The 16896-nt window shown below is 35.0% G+C and overlaps 1 protein-coding gene across 1 annotated transcript in view; it reads right to left on the bottom strand.

Annotated features, from left to right (window-relative positions):
• The window catches only part of LOC146165612 (unconventional myosin-VIIa-like), a gene marked incomplete at its 5' end in the record, with an annotated part of 46766 nt that overhangs the window by 18337 nt on the left and 11533 nt on the right, over window positions 1-16896 (bottom strand). The window contains 18 exons of the mRNA XM_083381242.1: window positions 830-939; window positions 1324-1503; window positions 1903-1992; window positions 2335-2411; window positions 2909-3086; window positions 5183-5312; window positions 5898-6027; window positions 6096-6151; window positions 6539-6654; window positions 7229-7374; window positions 8084-8179; window positions 9118-9253; window positions 9725-9799; window positions 10215-10350; window positions 11286-11428; window positions 12816-12935; window positions 14104-14198; window positions 15852-15918. Coding sequence (XP_083237368.1) covers window positions 830-939; window positions 1324-1503; window positions 1903-1992; window positions 2335-2411; window positions 2909-3086; window positions 5183-5312; window positions 5898-6027; window positions 6096-6151; window positions 6539-6654; window positions 7229-7374; window positions 8084-8179; window positions 9118-9253; window positions 9725-9799; window positions 10215-10350; window positions 11286-11428; window positions 12816-12935; window positions 14104-14198; window positions 15852-15918 — 2081 coding nt within the window. The remainder of the gene's footprint in view (window positions 1-829; window positions 940-1323; window positions 1504-1902; window positions 1993-2334; window positions 2412-2908; window positions 3087-5182; window positions 5313-5897; window positions 6028-6095; window positions 6152-6538; window positions 6655-7228; window positions 7375-8083; window positions 8180-9117; window positions 9254-9724; window positions 9800-10214; window positions 10351-11285; window positions 11429-12815; window positions 12936-14103; window positions 14199-15851; window positions 15919-16896) is intronic.

Raw genomic sequence — 16896 nt, 5'->3', positions numbered from 1 at the left:
ATTACGTAACTGCTCACTATTTTTCTAGGTCCAATATACTAACTTTAGCTGAAGAAGCCCAAAATGTTGCCAACAATTTTTGGGTATATCTTAATTTCGAACATCAACTTTAAGGGATTTTTACAGATTCATTACAACATTTTGAGTCTCGACATTGTGACAACTATGACCTAGACACAGAGTACACAAAAAAAAAAATAAAAATCTAACGGGTGATCAAAAGAATAATTCTAATGGATGATTTGAAGAAGTACTATAAGGTGTTACTATAATTATCTTAGTGGTCCAGGATTCATTTTAGGTCTATGGATTGCTTGCGTTTAAACCGCCACTCATTAGTTTATCAGAATAAACACATTAGGAGGAAGGAAGAGATTCATCTTAAATTGCCGCCATTTTGACCGCAAAGCAAATTCCAATTGCTAGACCAGGGTGGTCCAACTTCTTTTCATCGCGGGCCAAAAACAAGGTTTTTTTTTATCTTGCGAGCCAATGTTTTTAAATTGCGATTCTAAGCCTTATTACCGGCAAATTATACATAGTCTATGGCATATATACTAACTATGTGGAATGTATACCTTTGTTCAGTTACAGTACTTATGAAATAATTTCAACAACAAAAAATTAAAAAACAAAAATTAAAGTGATATTGCCACATTGAACCAAAGCTGACTATCAGTTCGCGGGCCAATAAAGCTGAACTCGCGGGCCAACATTGGCCCGCTGGCCTGCATTTGGACCACGCTGTGCTAGATGGTTAAAATCGCCTTAATCGCCAGCCTTTTATTGTAATATTGTTTTAAACCAAGCATAACAACTGACAACCCACCTTAGTATTGTGATCCAGACAGCAAGTGAGGCGAGTCTATCTCCTTCGTGGTCGTGTTGTAGAAGTGGAGACTTTAGTGGACGTTTGATGTGGGACGAGGTGGCTGTGGCCTGTGGGATGAAACGTTAAGTCAGAGCAAAAAAAAAAACGATTGTTTTTGTTATTCGCAGAAAAGCGTTTGAGATTTCGTTTCTCATCAAAGATGGCAAAGCTATTCTTCAGTTGATAATGTTAACATGACTTCGTGTTGCGCCAGTTATTTTGACAAATTAGACAAAATATATTGACAAATATAGGATAAAATAAACATAAAAAATCACAAAAAAGCTAAAACCACCAGTATCATATTAACTGTAAAACGGAAAAAAATCATGTTCAAAATACGGGGAGCCAGAGCTTAGTTTTATCTTGACTGAAGATGAAACTTTTAAAACACAGAAAATAGGTCGCAAAGTTTAACTAGATCTTATAACTCCAGTAAGGTCTTTCTTTACCTGGAAATAAGTTGCTGCGAACTTTGTGAACTTGAACTCGGACAAATCCTCTTCATCTTCCAATTGTGGGATTGAGGAGTCAAAGTTCTCGCTTCCTCCGTCCACCTTGTCCAGGTACCCGAACATCTCGTCCACCATCATGCCTGGATCCACCACCTGGGATACACGACGGGCAGACTCCTGGGACGAAAGAAAAGGATTTAACACATGGGTTCGTATCAGTGAATATTTTTTATAAAGGTTATACTTTGTAATAAAGCAATTTCTATAACTTCTTGTGGAATTTTTTTTCTTAAAATGTGGAGGATTTAAAACATGGGTTCTTATCCGTGAATGTGGTTTTAGGCATTAGAATGTACTTTTGTTAACAGAGCTTAATATTTTCGTTTTGGTGAGATTTAAAGGAAATATGGACACACTTAAAAAGTCACGTTTTTCTGTTGTGAGCAGCTGACTTTGATTACCTAGCGGTCTTTACTCGCTCCCGTTTCCCAAACAATAAACAGATATATCTATTTAAAAGTCACGTGTTCCTATTAAAAACATGATATGCTCCCTATTCAGATTTGTAACATAAACAAAACAAAAACTCACGTCGATATTTTGGTTGATTTGCTTCAATCTTCGTTTCGCCTCAATTTCTTCTTGCTGCAGCTTAACCAATGCCGCCTGTGTGACGAAACAATGCACAAACAATGAATAGAATCCAGAACAAAACGAAAATGACAATGCCACAATAGAACCAGGTTGCTTATAGACAATAGACAGAACCGATAACTGTTAACTGTCTTTGTAAGGGATAAGAATTATAAACTGAATTAAATGTTCTAGAATTTCAAGTGACTTTAAATGGCTGATAAGTGGTCGCACACGAATTACCGCGATCAATAAATATGATGGGCTGAATAAGAGCGATGATGGTTAAAATGTTGGGGTGAGGTGTTCGCTGTTTTGCTCTTGTTTTTGCTCTTTGCAAGCTTTATACTATTTAAAGGGAAACAGTATTGTCACCTTTTGTTGGCTCTTTGGCATCTTCCTAATTCTCTTGAGTTGTCTTTCACGTTTGTAAACTTGCCTGGCGTTGTAACCTGCAAAGCAATGCCGTTAAACTAATCAATAAATTGCAACTTTTCATTTAAACGTTGCATACTTGTAACCAGCTTCTCTTTACATTTATTTTTAATTTTGTGTGAGTATATTTTTATATGTGATTTGCGATTACGCTTAAAAAAAATTTAGAAAAAAATGGCGATGCGATCTAGTTAAAAGATTTCTTATGACTCTCTAAACAAGAAGTTTGTAAACATGTACAACAATTAACTTAATACCTAAAAAGTAATTAAACTTACAGTTACTTTTTAGTATAGTACATCGAAAAAAAAGAAAAAAAAAAGGTTTGAATACAAATTTAAAAAAGCAAAGAACAGGACCAAAGCAATGTACAAATACTAAACGGAATCTATACTTTATTTTAGACCAATATTATGCTTTTTTCCATTACCCCTTGTGCATTGAATAAAATTAATGGATTAAAAAATATTCTTTAATATAAATCGTTATTTTACTCCAGGCGTTATCTCCATACCTCTAATGTAAGCCTGAATCTTGATAATGGCCGCCAATCTCTGACGTATGTTTCTGCGGGCCAGGAATCCCCTGCATTGCACCTGGAACCTGATGATCCTTTTACGGGCGAACTCGTACTGGAACTGGAGACGCTGGGCTTTCCACAGCGCTTGTAACCTCAAGTAACCCTTGCGCATCTGTGTGACGAAACAAGGCGATTGTTGTTTGAGATTTAAATGACAACAACAGCAGGGAATTAGGAATAACTTACAAGAGTGGGTCGAAAAAAATAATTTTGTTGGCGGACATCGTGTAATTTTTAAGTAATTTGTTGGCGCATAATTAAAATAACATGTAAGTAACAAGATTACTATATAAATACACATTTAAAATGAAAAACTATATTATTAAGAGAACTTTGATTTTAATACTTCTATACTTGTAAGTTTAGTTTTAAAGTTAAATAATATTTTTTGTGCAAACCCTACTTTTTAAATGAGGATTGAAAGCCATTAGGTACTTAGGATGGCAACACTAAAGGTTAAGAACGACGGGTAAGCCACCGCGTTTTTTGGTGTTGATTCCACACTTATTGACTTACAGGGAGTGTATGTTTCAGTAAGTTGATTAAAAATTAAACTTTCCGCGTTTGAAGGTTTACGGCCACACTAATCAATCACTGTTGAAATTCATCGGTAGTTCAAGTACTTTAACCCTGAATGTTGTCTTGTTTGCTCGAGCGATATTGCATCAGGTATATTACAGACATCATATTTTAATCCGATCATATGTGTATTGTGCATTAAAAGGAACCTTTGGAGGAGTCAAGTTAAAATTTGAACTTTTACCAGATGCACACGCACATACTGAAGGGCGTTCAAAGGTAAAACTTTATTTATTATTTGTAAATGGAAAACAATTTCTAAGATTTCCAAAGTTTAGTTTACTTTCAACAGGATGTGTTTGGTGGGGTAGGTGCAAAGGAACTAATTTTCTTTGGGAATTCAAGTTTTAGGCACAATTTACTCCTATTTAAGGCAAATAAGCAAAAATAGAGTTTTAAGTTTTGAATAAAATGAAGTTCTTATTATGTCAAGTGAATAAAGTCCTGATTTACTGGTTTTAGATTAAACTTGGGTAAAAATTGGAAACGATGTTGTAACCACATCTAAATGTTGAACAACAACCATTGTTTTCTAAAATTCCAAACTTGGTGCAATTAACGAGCTTAGTGCAGGATTGTATAATCCTATTCAAATATGACACAATACATTATTTTGAAGTTCTCAACTTAGTCCAATAGGCGTAGTTTCATTCCACTAACTGTGTGCTATGTGTCCTAAAATAAAGCTCTTATTTAACGGGTTCTAAATTTAGTTATAAATCAAAATTTTGAATCTAATCCTGAACGTTTGCAAGGCAACAAAAGTTGTTATAACGCATACGTATAATAACAACATATAATAACTTAAGTTTCAGACCTAGTCAAATTAACGAGATTAGTTCACGATGTTATAATCAAATTCAAATACGCCATAATACATTAATTTTAAATTCGAAACTTAGTCCAATAGGCATAGTTGTTCGCCCCTCACTGTGAGTTTAAAGTTAAACTTTTAAATCTCATCCTAAACATTTGCAAAGCAACGTTGATATAATCAACCCAACGTTGATATAATCGCATCCATACAGGCAGCAACCAGACTTGGACAACTAGATAATTCTAGTTTTCTAATTCAATGAATTAGAGCAAAATGCGGCTAATTCTAATTCTAATCTAATTTGTGAATTGCTTGTTTGCTCTAATTCTAGTTCTAATATAATTCGGATTTTACCAAAAATGCTACTTTGTCCAACGGCATTTTTAGTCTCTCAGTTCAAAACAGAATTTCAATTCGAATTTTAGGTTGGAACGACTTGTATGTAATTTTTACAGTCTAAAAAGCATAAAAACGTATAAAAAATAGCGCACACATTTTTACCATTCACGGTCTTATAAGAATACTTTGCGATTAAATTAAATTATTCGTAAAAAATAAATGTGATTCTAGTTCAAATTCTAATTGAAATTTGATTTTTTAGGAATTTGGTAATTCTAATTCTACTCTAATTTGAGAAAACTCAAAACGATCTAATTATAATCTAATTCGGAAAAACTAAAATGCTCTAATTTTAATTCTAATCTAATCTTAAAAAGCTAAAATAAATCTAGTTATCCAAGTCTGGCAACAACAACCTATTTTTAACTTGAGTTCCAAACTTAGTCGAATAAGCTTAGTTATATGCCACTCACGATGTTGTATCTCGTCCTGACGTAGAAAGCCTTCCAAGTCTTCTGGATCATCACAGCGCTCCTCTTCATCAAGAGGAACCTGTGACGCCAGAACCAACCGCGGACCGCGCGCTGGATCGTGATCACCGCACTGTGACGTAACAAGGGTGAGTTGCGCAATAATAAAAAACGGTGCACATGGGTGTTTGTAAATATCTCGACAATTTTTTTTTATCAGCTGTATACTGCAATTAGGTTATTAGTAGTGATAATTAGTAACTGAAATTAAAGGCTGATTTATTCCAAGTAAGAATTTATCAAACCGATGAAGATTTTGGTGCAAATTGTCTAATTTCTTACATTTTAAGATTTTTTTTCATTTTTTGGACACGTAATTTTGCGTGTTACTCATTGGTCACTCATCGCTAAGTTTAACTTATTAATCAAAAGATCAATGACCACTAAATGCCTCTCTTTGGTCAATGTTGAGTGGTCAGTTGTTAATCGTAACTTTTACGTCACCGGTTAGTGGTAACAGGTCTATGGTCAATGTCATTAAATAGCCAGTTCTCAAAGTAAGCAACCAGTGGTCAATCAAAGTCCAGTGGTTACTTAATAGTAAGGTAAATAGTAAGTGGTCAGTCACTGGTTGTTTAGTGGTCGCTTACTGGTTAGTCATTAGGCAGTGTTTATTGGTCATTAGTTGGTCAGTTATCAACAGTAATTGGTCACTCACTGCTTGATGGCTGCTTCCCTGCGAAGTTCCAAAGTGGCGTCGTGAGAATCCTTGAGGAAAATCTTCGTCTTTCCAACTTGACACGCAGAGTTCTCCCCGATCGCGTGGTCGATTATTCGCTGGCACGTTTCTACAATGAGCATTGTGACGTCACTTTCTTGTAGGTTTGAAAATCAACAACTTTACACTTGAACTTACCGATCGGGTCCCTGACGGATTTGGCGGGCGGGATCCCTCCCACAATCACACGATACCTACGTCACAATGACATCATTATATTTCGTAGGGATATATTCGAAAGAATTGCAAAATCGTGCAAACGTTGTAAAAGTGTAAATAGTGTACATCTAATCCATATTTTTAACAAGTTGTTTAATCATTACTGTAAGATGAAATCAGTTTAACGCCAGATAAGAAAGAACAACACTTATTTTAAGTGAGAAGCTTGTGTAGCATAGCTGGTAGTAATCTCAAGATGGCCTAGATAAGTTATAACTAGACAAAACTGTAAGTTTTACTGTAAGTTTTACTATAATGTTTAGTGGAAACAGTGCTTCTGAATATCACAAAAAAAAATTGTTTGGCGTTTTCCGCCTGAAACGTTGGTAATAACATATCCAATAAAACTACGTTCGAACTACCTGTTGATGAACTCGAGGAATGCGTATCTGATCGGGTAACCAGCTCTCCTGATCTTGATCGTCTCCATCATTCCTGAGTAACGCAGTTGTCTGGCCACCAACTCACGGTCGAAAATCTAAACAAAACCAGGTAACCAAACATAACAAAAACGACCTCGCACACACTTCATTATATGTTTAAAAACAGTTGTCACCAGGCTTTCAATAACAACGTGTTAATCGCAAAGGGGTTAACAAATAAGAAACGACTTAAAGCATTTTTTTAGGACGAAAATTGAGCACGTTAAGGCAATTGAAACAATTTAACATACGCAAAAGGATCGCTAAATTAACCAGAAGACGTATAGTGAATAAACGTAAATTTTAGTGTGGGATTCGAACCCGGAACCTGCGGCATTCAATTATATATCCAAGTTTTTATTATCTGGATGTTAAATTACTATCTGAAACAATTGAGTAAAACGGTTAAATCTGAAACAGAAAAAGTACAACGGTGATATGGTCCTGGCCTTGTTTTCACTTCATGCCCGATTAGCCTGAATGATTTCGATGAGTTTTGGGATGCTGTGTTCTTTTTATGTGTGACGTTATCGTTGATCAATTGATCACAGTACACAATGTGTATATGGTAATCTTAGCAGCAACACAGTCGATAAACGTTTGACATTACGCGGGATTCGAACCCGGTACCTGTGGTTTCTTTGACTCGTTCGGCTTGACGCATCTGACGAAGAAAGGTTGACATGAAGACAAGGTTCTCATCAACATATCCAAGGATCTCTTGAACTGCTCACATAAAGACTGGTTCCGCTTGCGGGAAGACATGTTCTTAAGATCTATGACGTAACAAAGTTAAGTGTCTGTGACGTAGATGACAAATCCGGTTGTGACGTAAGAGTACCTTGTAAGCTAGGACGCAATTATAAAAATAAATCTACAAGGAACAAAACCTTTATTGTGGGGATTTGGTAATTAAACCCTCATAGGCCACGTGGTATTACCAAAATAAAGTATTTATGAAAATAATTAAAACTTATTGTTTAACAGTAAATTGGGCAATTCTGGTTAAATTAAACTATACATTTCGAAAATGTATTTTTGTGTTATAATAAACTCTTAGTGTTGTATAATCGCACTTTTGGGAAATATTTCAAGATTTTAACAACAACTAAGATAGTTCTGCTTAAAATAAATCAAAATGGCCAAAATATTGAAGTTTTGTGCGCGTTCTTTACATTCCGTTATATAATCAACTTTGCAAACTGCGCAGCATATTGCTTTTCGCTGAGTAATTCATTGATGGTAAATGGGTAACTTATTGCTATGCTGCCAAAAGTTGTGCTAAGCAAGTGACATATTTAACAACTATTACCAAAATTTATCAAAATAATTTCGAATTTTAAATCTACAAAAATCCCCCCCCCCATCTTGAAAAACTGTAAATCCTGACCATCGCTGGCCGAATAAAAACAATTACTTTAGTCTTTTGCCAAGTATATATAAAGTAAAGGTAAAATACGGGACCTTATGACCCAAGGCACCAACCTTCGGCAAACAGTTCTTTAAGAAACTTGTTTTTTGATCCTCGGATAAGATTGATCAGATCGGAGTGGAAAGTGTCTCTGTTCCTTTCAAGAAACCCTGGGTGGAAGTAAAATAAGTGTAAAGTTGTGTAAATATACCGGCTATCTATGAGCACGAGTCAAAGATGTTCCGAACACTTCATTCCTAATTAATTATACACACCAGCATTCAACACAGTTATTCGTTGTATGCGTTTTTTTGTTTTTAATAAAAGTTTTGCAAGTGAGTTAGCAGGTAACAACTAGCAAATATAGACCTACACGATATCTCATCAGACACTATAATATTGTCCACATACAGTAGATTCAAGCAGCAAGCATAAGTCTTCCGATATTTGTTAGAATGAGTGGGATTTCACATTTACCAAGATTAAAGCTCCAAATGAATCTAAACTAATAAAACACATATAACACTAAAAATGAAATATATCGACAGGTAACGTATACCTTTTGTGCCGCTCAAAATGAGTACATACAAGCATTTCGTGAGCTTGTTTGTAGTGAACTGTGTACTCGTATTTTAATATGTAAATTTTCCGTTTAAAGTACTTTGGCGAACCTTGGTTATCAATTAACACAAATGTAAAGCAAATCTACTTGACATACCGCGACCGTCGCAATAAAGTTCATCTTGGCTCATTGTTAAAGCTAAATTAATTATTATAGCTCAGTCGGTAAAGCGACGGTCCCGATAGTTTTAGAAACAGAATGAAGGCAATGGTGCTATGGTCGTTTCTCGCCGTGCTTCCCTCTAAGCCTGTGTAGCTCTGTTGGTAGAGGGACGGTCAAGTTAATTTCACCGCAGGATAGTTCACCGTTTGTTTTCTATAAATCTAGGCGGTTGACTAAATCAAAAATTCCAGTATTTTCTCCCCTTCCCATCGCGTAGATATACATCAGTTTTGAAAATGTTTACTGTGACATATTTTGGCGATTTCTGAGAGTCAACAAAAACCCCTCCAAACATTTCCTGTTGTCTTGTTGGCGAAGACTTACCGTTGCAGTTGTAGCGGACGGGGCCGGCGAAATGCTCGATTCCAAATGTCTCATCAAACTTGCTTTTAGGCTTGAGAAAAAGGTGGTTCTTGCTGTGGTTCATCATCATTTTGTCAAGCAGCGTGCGGTCCGTACCCTGAAAAAAGTAAGGAAAATAGACCAGTAAAGAAATATCCTTGAGAAAGCAAACAAAGCTGCATATATTTGCCCGGTAAACTATAACCTACGATAAATTTGAGTAATAGTTCGGTAATCAATATGCTTTTCATTCAGCAAGACCAATTAAAAAGCAACAAGACAAATCCATAAAACACACATATTTTAAACTTTACTAGGTAAAATAACTTAACTAAAACAATGATTAATAAGTAGACTATGATTTTCGTTTAAACCACCCACGTATTCTTTTAAATTAAGCCTTATTGGTGTTGAGTTTAGTTTTGTTTTGGCTGTATTAGACATAATTTAGAAATACTGCAAATAACTAAAAAAATTCTTATCAGGTAAAACAAAAAAATCCACAACTTTTTGTCACCGCCATTATGATACTGTATCATTCATAGCGTTCTAGACTATTTCATCCTCTTATCAACACACACGATCTTACCCTTGGGAAAACAGCCTCCTCGTTAATGAGAGCGATCAAGTTCATCTTTTTCACCGCGATCATATCAAGAACATCCTGGAAAATCAATGAAAAAGTAAAACAAAATGTTTTTGACATATTTTAAGCTATTTTGCCAAACAATAGGTGCCTTTTCGGGGTGATAAAGTTAAGGATAGAAGCAGTTTTGCGGTATAGCTATCAGCTAGTCCTCTATTTGCACATCATTACACCTAATTCGATGTTAGGTGAACTAATTAATTTATCATAGGAATTTCAATGCCATAGAAAGCTATTGCAACAACATGCAGTCCTAGCAACAGACAGCTCTGGCAACCAGTCGCCTTAACAAACAGCAGCATTTCGCCTTAGCAACCAGTCGCCTTAGCAACCAGCAGTCGCCGTAGCAACCGGCAGCACAGAGACCAAGGGCCCTAGTAAGTATGGCCCTAGTAACCTGACACACACAGTAACCATCAGACCTAGCAATGACCTGGTTGTCCTTGAATGTGATGTGCTTCCAGTCGATCTCTTCCTTGTTGTATTCTTCCTGCTCGAGTTTGAACACGTGACGCACAAAGAACTGCTGAAGGTTCTCGTTGGCGAAGTTGATGCAAAGCTGCTCGAAACTGCAGGGACACAAGGAAGATGATTATTTTGCAAGGTGACTATACGTCAAGGTGACTATGTGGCAAGGGACTTTTTGAAAAGGTGACTAAATGCCAAGGTGACTGTATTAGAAGGTGACTATATGGCAAGGTGACTATGTGGCAAGGTGACTGTACGTCAATGTGACTAAATTTAAAGGTGACTAAATACCAAGCTGACTATGTGGCAAGATGACTATGTGCCAAGGGGACTATTTGGCGAAGTTACAATGTGTAAAAGCGACCATTTAGAAAGCTAGCAATTAGGTAAAGTGAATTGTTACAGGTTAAAGAAGCGTAAATGTGACATTGGGTAAGGTGAACTACATGTCAAGTGACTATTTCGCAAGCGAATATGTGTCTATTTGAAGTGTTTGTGGTAAACAAGTTTAATTAGAGTGTGGGTTGCAGAGGCTGTAATACAATTTGATTTATTATTGGGTTCCATAAAAAATTAGAACAATATGACTAGTTGAAACGCTAAGTTCAGTGACCAAATAAAGCTGACTAGAACACATTTAATTAAACGGTGTAAGGTAACTGAACACCGAGTAGCCGGTAAATGCGATTATGTAAATGAAAGAATTGGAAATAACCAACACAGACGACAGATCAGTAAGCGAGCTAGCTGGTGACAAACTCCCATAAAAAAATTAGAACGCTAGTTGAAACGCTAAGTTCAGTGACCAAAGAAAATCTTACTAGAATGGAATGTATATTGGAAATGGAATATATATTCCAAAGGAGATAAATGTGACAAATTGACAAGAAGAGTAAGTGACAAAGAACTTAGAAAAACGATGGAAGGTAACTGGGTGACCAAGTAACCGGAAAAGGCGATTATGTAACTTAAAGTAATTTTTGAAAATAGCCAACACAAACGGCTCAAAAGCTAGTTTCTCCAGGTGACGACTCACCTGTTGTTTCCGAAGTTTTCGAATCCGAAAATATCGAGCAGACCGATCGAGTGGATCTTTTTCTTCTTCTCTTTCTTGAAATCCATCGAGATCGCGTTGTTGATCTTGGCCACAATCCAGACAAACAACCGACCGTAGACGCCCTGGACAATAATTGACTAATTAACAACCGAACCTTAATCGACAAATCGTATTTCTTTATAATAAATGTTTAAACAAAGTTAACGTTTGGCCTTATGTACGACGTAGATTTTAACTTTACTAGTTATAAAATATAAATAACATTTAGTTTTGTAAACTTTTAATAATGCTAAACCATTGAAAAGAAATCTCTTTTCTTGTTTTTTTTTGGTTTCTTGTTTTTTTCAGATGAACCTACCCAATTAACAAAGCGGTTTTAATATTCGACTATTTTATTGTTTGCAAAACAGTTTTTGGGGAAAACTAAGTTTTATAATAACTTAAGTATCCCGATTAATCAGTAAAATAAATAACGTTTTGATTGGCTTGGTAAAACAGGTTTGCCACACAGTTTTTCACAGTTACAAAAAAATCATTCAAGACTTTTCAAAGAAATTTTATAGCTTTTGAAAGATCTAGAATTGGATCGCTGGCCATTTTTGAATATAATTGGAAAGAAAAAAGTACAAATGCTATGGTCAACACAGTTCATTAACATTTATCGGTGTGTTTTTATAACGACACGTCAAGAAACACATAACTCAAGCTGGACATAAAACAAATTCAAAGATATTCAAAGCCTTATAAACATTCAAAGACTTAGTGGCCGCCATGTTGAATATGTACCAGGGTTTTGCGAAACCTAATCTAAAGTGTTTGTCGAGAAACACGAATTGTCATATTCTTGTCAGACTTAATCCTTGTACATATTTATTATTCATTACTTGCTTGAAACCTGAAACCATGTTGACCTTTCAACCAGCTTGTTCCGAACGAGTTAATTAGCTTAGCGTTACCCTGGTTTGGCTAATTTGAAACACACAGCTGTTGTGCTGTATTGCACTACTGGCTCTCTGATATTCATACCCAAAATACTTTTGTATACCACATTATGACATTTAAATATATCAATTCGTGATGTAATTGGCTTATTTTAATCCAGAGATAGCAGCATTTGTGCAACAAACTCGAATCCAAATCGTCCTAAGTACTCAAAGCAAAATCGACAAAAATCGAGTTTTGTCCATACAAAGCAATATATTTTGTTCTGGGTATTTTGTTTAATAATATTTAGAGTAGTTTTGTACATAAGGGTTATTAAATAGAGATGTTTGTGGTTCTCGCACATTTTAAATAATATCAGTTACAAAATCAGTTCGGCCATAATTAGTGATTCTTCCGTTAAGTTTGGACAAATAAACTTAAAAAATATATAGTTTTTTTTTACAAAAAAACAAACAATAATGTGGCAGGGTTTAAGGTTCCAGAAGTTTCTAAAAAAAAAGTTTTGTTTGGTTTGATGTTTAAGGGTTTAAACTTCAAAGACTAAATGAATTTAACTAAACTTACCTTGATGAAAGCATCTTTGACGTCATTCGCTTGGTCCAGGTTCATTGGTGACGTCACAGTTTCGCCCCCAGTGGTCAAAGTTCGCTGAGTCAGCACGCGGGTGAACGCTTGGTCGTGAACCTGTATGACGCAGCAAAAATAAACTGACATTTGAAGCTTTAAAAGTTTTTCTTCCCAATAATATTAAAAATAATCTTCAAACTACATTAAGCGAAAAACATAATTCATATTTCATAATAGGAGTAAAACATGAAAACGTAGCAATATATTGATAACAACAAAGTTGCATGGTACGGAATTGTTTTGTTTATCTTAACATCCTCAATTCATTTTCTAGCGAATTACAATGCAAAAAACACAGCACTTTTACTTTGTTTTATTTAACTTGTTTCTCGTATTAATGATTTGGCGTTTTAAAACAAAAAAACATATATATAAGTTTAGTCAGAGGGTCTTTTTGTGAGTATAAATAAATACGCTTGTACAAAGCTAAACGAGAGTATGCGAAAATTCATGTTGAAAACGAATAAAGAGTTATTCGAAACGTTCAAGATGATACCTACTTCTGTATGGGCTTTGATGTTCTTATTACACGTTTTTTGTTTGCCTAAAACAGGGGTGTCCAACTCAAACATGCCGGCGAGCCAATTTTTATCTTATAACTTCTTGCCGTGCCAAAGTTTCGTAACCAAACCAATACTTTTTAATCATAAAATCGCTTTTTTACCAAAATCAAAAACGTTTGTTTAAACTTGAAACACTGTGTAGTAGAAATGCGCATTACTGCATCTAAGTGTCCGTCGGTGAGCTAACTATTGTAACTTCACACCAAGCTATATAATATGTTAATGCTAGCCTCCAGCCCTTTACTTCAGTACAATGTTATACTATCAGATGTAATTATTAGATGTCGTAATTTCCGCCATTGTTTTATATTGTGAACAAAAAATGGCAATTGGCTTTATAACAAATTGGTATTTTTTAACAATTGGCTGAATAACAAATTGCATTTTCTTTTACAATTGGCTAAATAACAATTTTGTTTTTTTGGTGGGCTTGCGTGCCATTTTTATTAGTTCGCGTGCCAAATGTGGTGCTGCTTGTTGGACACCCCTGGCCTAAAAACTTTTTCGGTTAACAGTGTTTTGGTTTCAAACCTTATACAGTACCTTATATTTAAACTGTGTGTTTTGTAGGGCGTATCCACTTCGCTTACCAAGTGTAGAGCTTCACAGTTTAAATGAAGCGCATATGAATGCCTATTGTGACGTAATCCATTGTTACCTACCCCGAACAGCTGTGCGGTGAGTTTCAAGCCCGAGTTATGAACGAGCTCGACCGCGTCCAAGTTCTCGATCAATCGTTCCTTAAACCTGAAGTTTCCTGTGAATTGAAATGCGGTGCTTTAGTGTGATTCTGTGCGGGAAGTCACTGGTCATCTAAGGCCTGACGATCGCGGCCAGGTAAACATTTTGCTATTAACTCTAGATGTGACAAAATTTTGCTTAACCCGGAAACTTTTAATCCTTCTGCTGTAAAAGCTACGTATAAGTTATAACCTTGGAATGTATAATAAAACTAACTGCTGAATATTTTGTATTTTATGTTTAGTTCTGTCTAAGAATTTGGTGGTAAATTTGAGGCTATCAGAAATACTAAATCTATTCCAAATTATAGTAAACCATATGTCTTATGAATACAATAATAAAAGCTGATGAAAACGAAGAATAAAATCGTAATGTTAGTGATAATAGAAAAGTGTGTAAATTTTTTTTTTGGCAAAAGTTGTTCAGAAATAAACCAGAAAAACGTTTTTTCAAGTAAAAAAGAGCCTCCACTTTAATCTAAACCTAACTTATGTTTGATTGCGATTGACTGGAATATTCTTTCAGAGACTCTCGATCGACTGGTTCGGTAAAAAGTCACAAAAACACTTATTAAACATTTTAAGTGTTGATTGCATTTCAAGCCAGGAATGGAGGTTAATTTGTTACGTCAACGAACGCTTTATTAGGCTTGTCCAGTCAACAATTGGTCATTATAATGTTCCGCTTGTGTGCGACATCTATACTGTAATATCAGGTGAAATGTGGCGATCAGCGTGTTAAGCTACCATCTAAATAACCAGGCGTCGCCAAACTTTTTCATCAAGGGCGGGATAACTGTAAAGCCTGACGATCGCAGGCCGAGTACAAAATTCAGTTTTAAACGTTATTAATTTGATGCTAAACAAAGGAAATTTAAATAACTCTGTACAAATATTGTAGCGAGCTTTAATAAATTGTCGTTTATTTTAATATTTTATCGAAATTTATTTTTGAAATTGCAATCGACAACACTTGTAATATATTTAATCTTCATTAAAAAAATAAATAACTCTGTGAGCCAGATCTGGCAGTAAGGAGATACGGCTATAACGTGTCTGGTAAAATATGAAGCCAGCAACACAAAAGTATATCTCGACTTAGAATTAAGCAAGGTTAAGTTTTTGCAGTAAATGTTTTTCAATTTTCCCTTTACTGAATAAACTAAGCATTTAAAGTTAATTAGATAATCATTTTGTCAAACAATTTTGTAAATTAGTCGTAAAATAACAAAATTGTCTGTGGTTCTAATAAGTCGTAGAACAGGGGTTAAACTGTTTTACCGCGGAACACTAATGTTTTTTTTTTACTTCGCGTGTACCCACGGTAGGCAAGAAAATTTCAAAAACGGACGTCATAAATCTGCTGATTTCGGTCAAAAAAAGGTGAAAGTGAAATGGACTCTGAATACACTTAGTGCAAAACCGTTTTTCTTTAAATTAAACTTATTTTTTTCAATTGATTTCTTCCTAAAATACACTAATATTTCCTAAAATACATTAATAAAAAATAATGTCTAACCATAGTGATGCCGACAATAAGAAAAATTTAATTTGTATTTATTACACACCCTGTCTTCTTAATTGTTCTTTGTGAATTGTTTTGTCTAGCTAAAGGATTAAAATCAATTATACATGAAAGCACGTGTGAAGTCATGTTTGTGACGTCATACCTATATGAAGAATGGCGGCGAGAAGGCGATTGATTTCAGCTGACTCTGGTTCTTTAAATCCGAGGACCTTAAAATTAAATCGGCAAGTTAAAATTTTTAAAGTTCGAAAGAAAATTGTTCTTTGGTGCTGCGTTCGGTTTACATTTAGCATGAGATTATACCGGCTAATAATTATAATTATAATAATTATTCTTCAGGATACAAAATCGAGCCAAAGTAGTCGGTAAAGTTTCTATTTTTACAATTTCAAATAAAAAACATGAAGATAAGGCTAGAACAAAACTTTTAAAGAAAAATGCTCTGATTTGCAATAAATGGTCTTTAAAAAGTTAGGGCAACAATCAAACTTGCACAAAATAATAAAATTTGTTCAAAATTCTCAAAATAACAAAATATAGCAGTAATTCTCGTCAAACAGAAATGAAAATGCCACTAAAAAATAAAAATAAGTGCTCTTTCCAATCCAGCCACATTATATGCAGTATAAAACGCAATTTGGTGTGGATTAATTTGTTAACAATTTACGCTTTAATACGGAATTGTTTAAATGTGAATTACATCTGGTTATAGTGGTTGGAAATGATAACATCATCGTTACACATTTCATAAAGGTTCAGTAAATTCAACTTGACACAGAATATTAACATTATAAGCTAATATTAGAAACTGGTCGTATAAGGACTAGCACAGTGGTTCCAATCCTCAAGGGTGCCGCAACATATTTGGCAATCTTCAAGAATCTGACTTTTTCTCAACTCTTACAACTTTTTGTGTAAGATTAGAGAGGAATAAATCCTATTGTAACTTCCTACGTTGTGTGGAGTTGATGTGTGTTGTTCCATTTATTGTGACATTCTAGTGAATTACCTACGGGAAAACCTTATAGGGGTGCCACAATCTATTTATTATATCGGAAGGATGCCGCTAGCCAAAAAAGGTTGAGAAACACTGGACTCGTATAACACGTAAATAGTGCCAAACACAGTAGTTGTTACGTGTTTATCAACACGTTAAACAGTAGTGAAACACATACAGGGTTGGCTTA

The sequence above is a fragment of the Ascidiella aspersa genome, chromosome 2 (genome assembly GCF_963924565.1).
Source record: "Ascidiella aspersa chromosome 2, kaAscAspe10.2, whole genome shotgun sequence".
NCBI classification, from domain to species: Eukaryota; Metazoa; Chordata; class Ascidiacea; order Phlebobranchia; family Ascidiidae; genus Ascidiella; species Ascidiella aspersa.
This window is presented reverse-complemented; position numbering and strand designations above follow the sequence as displayed.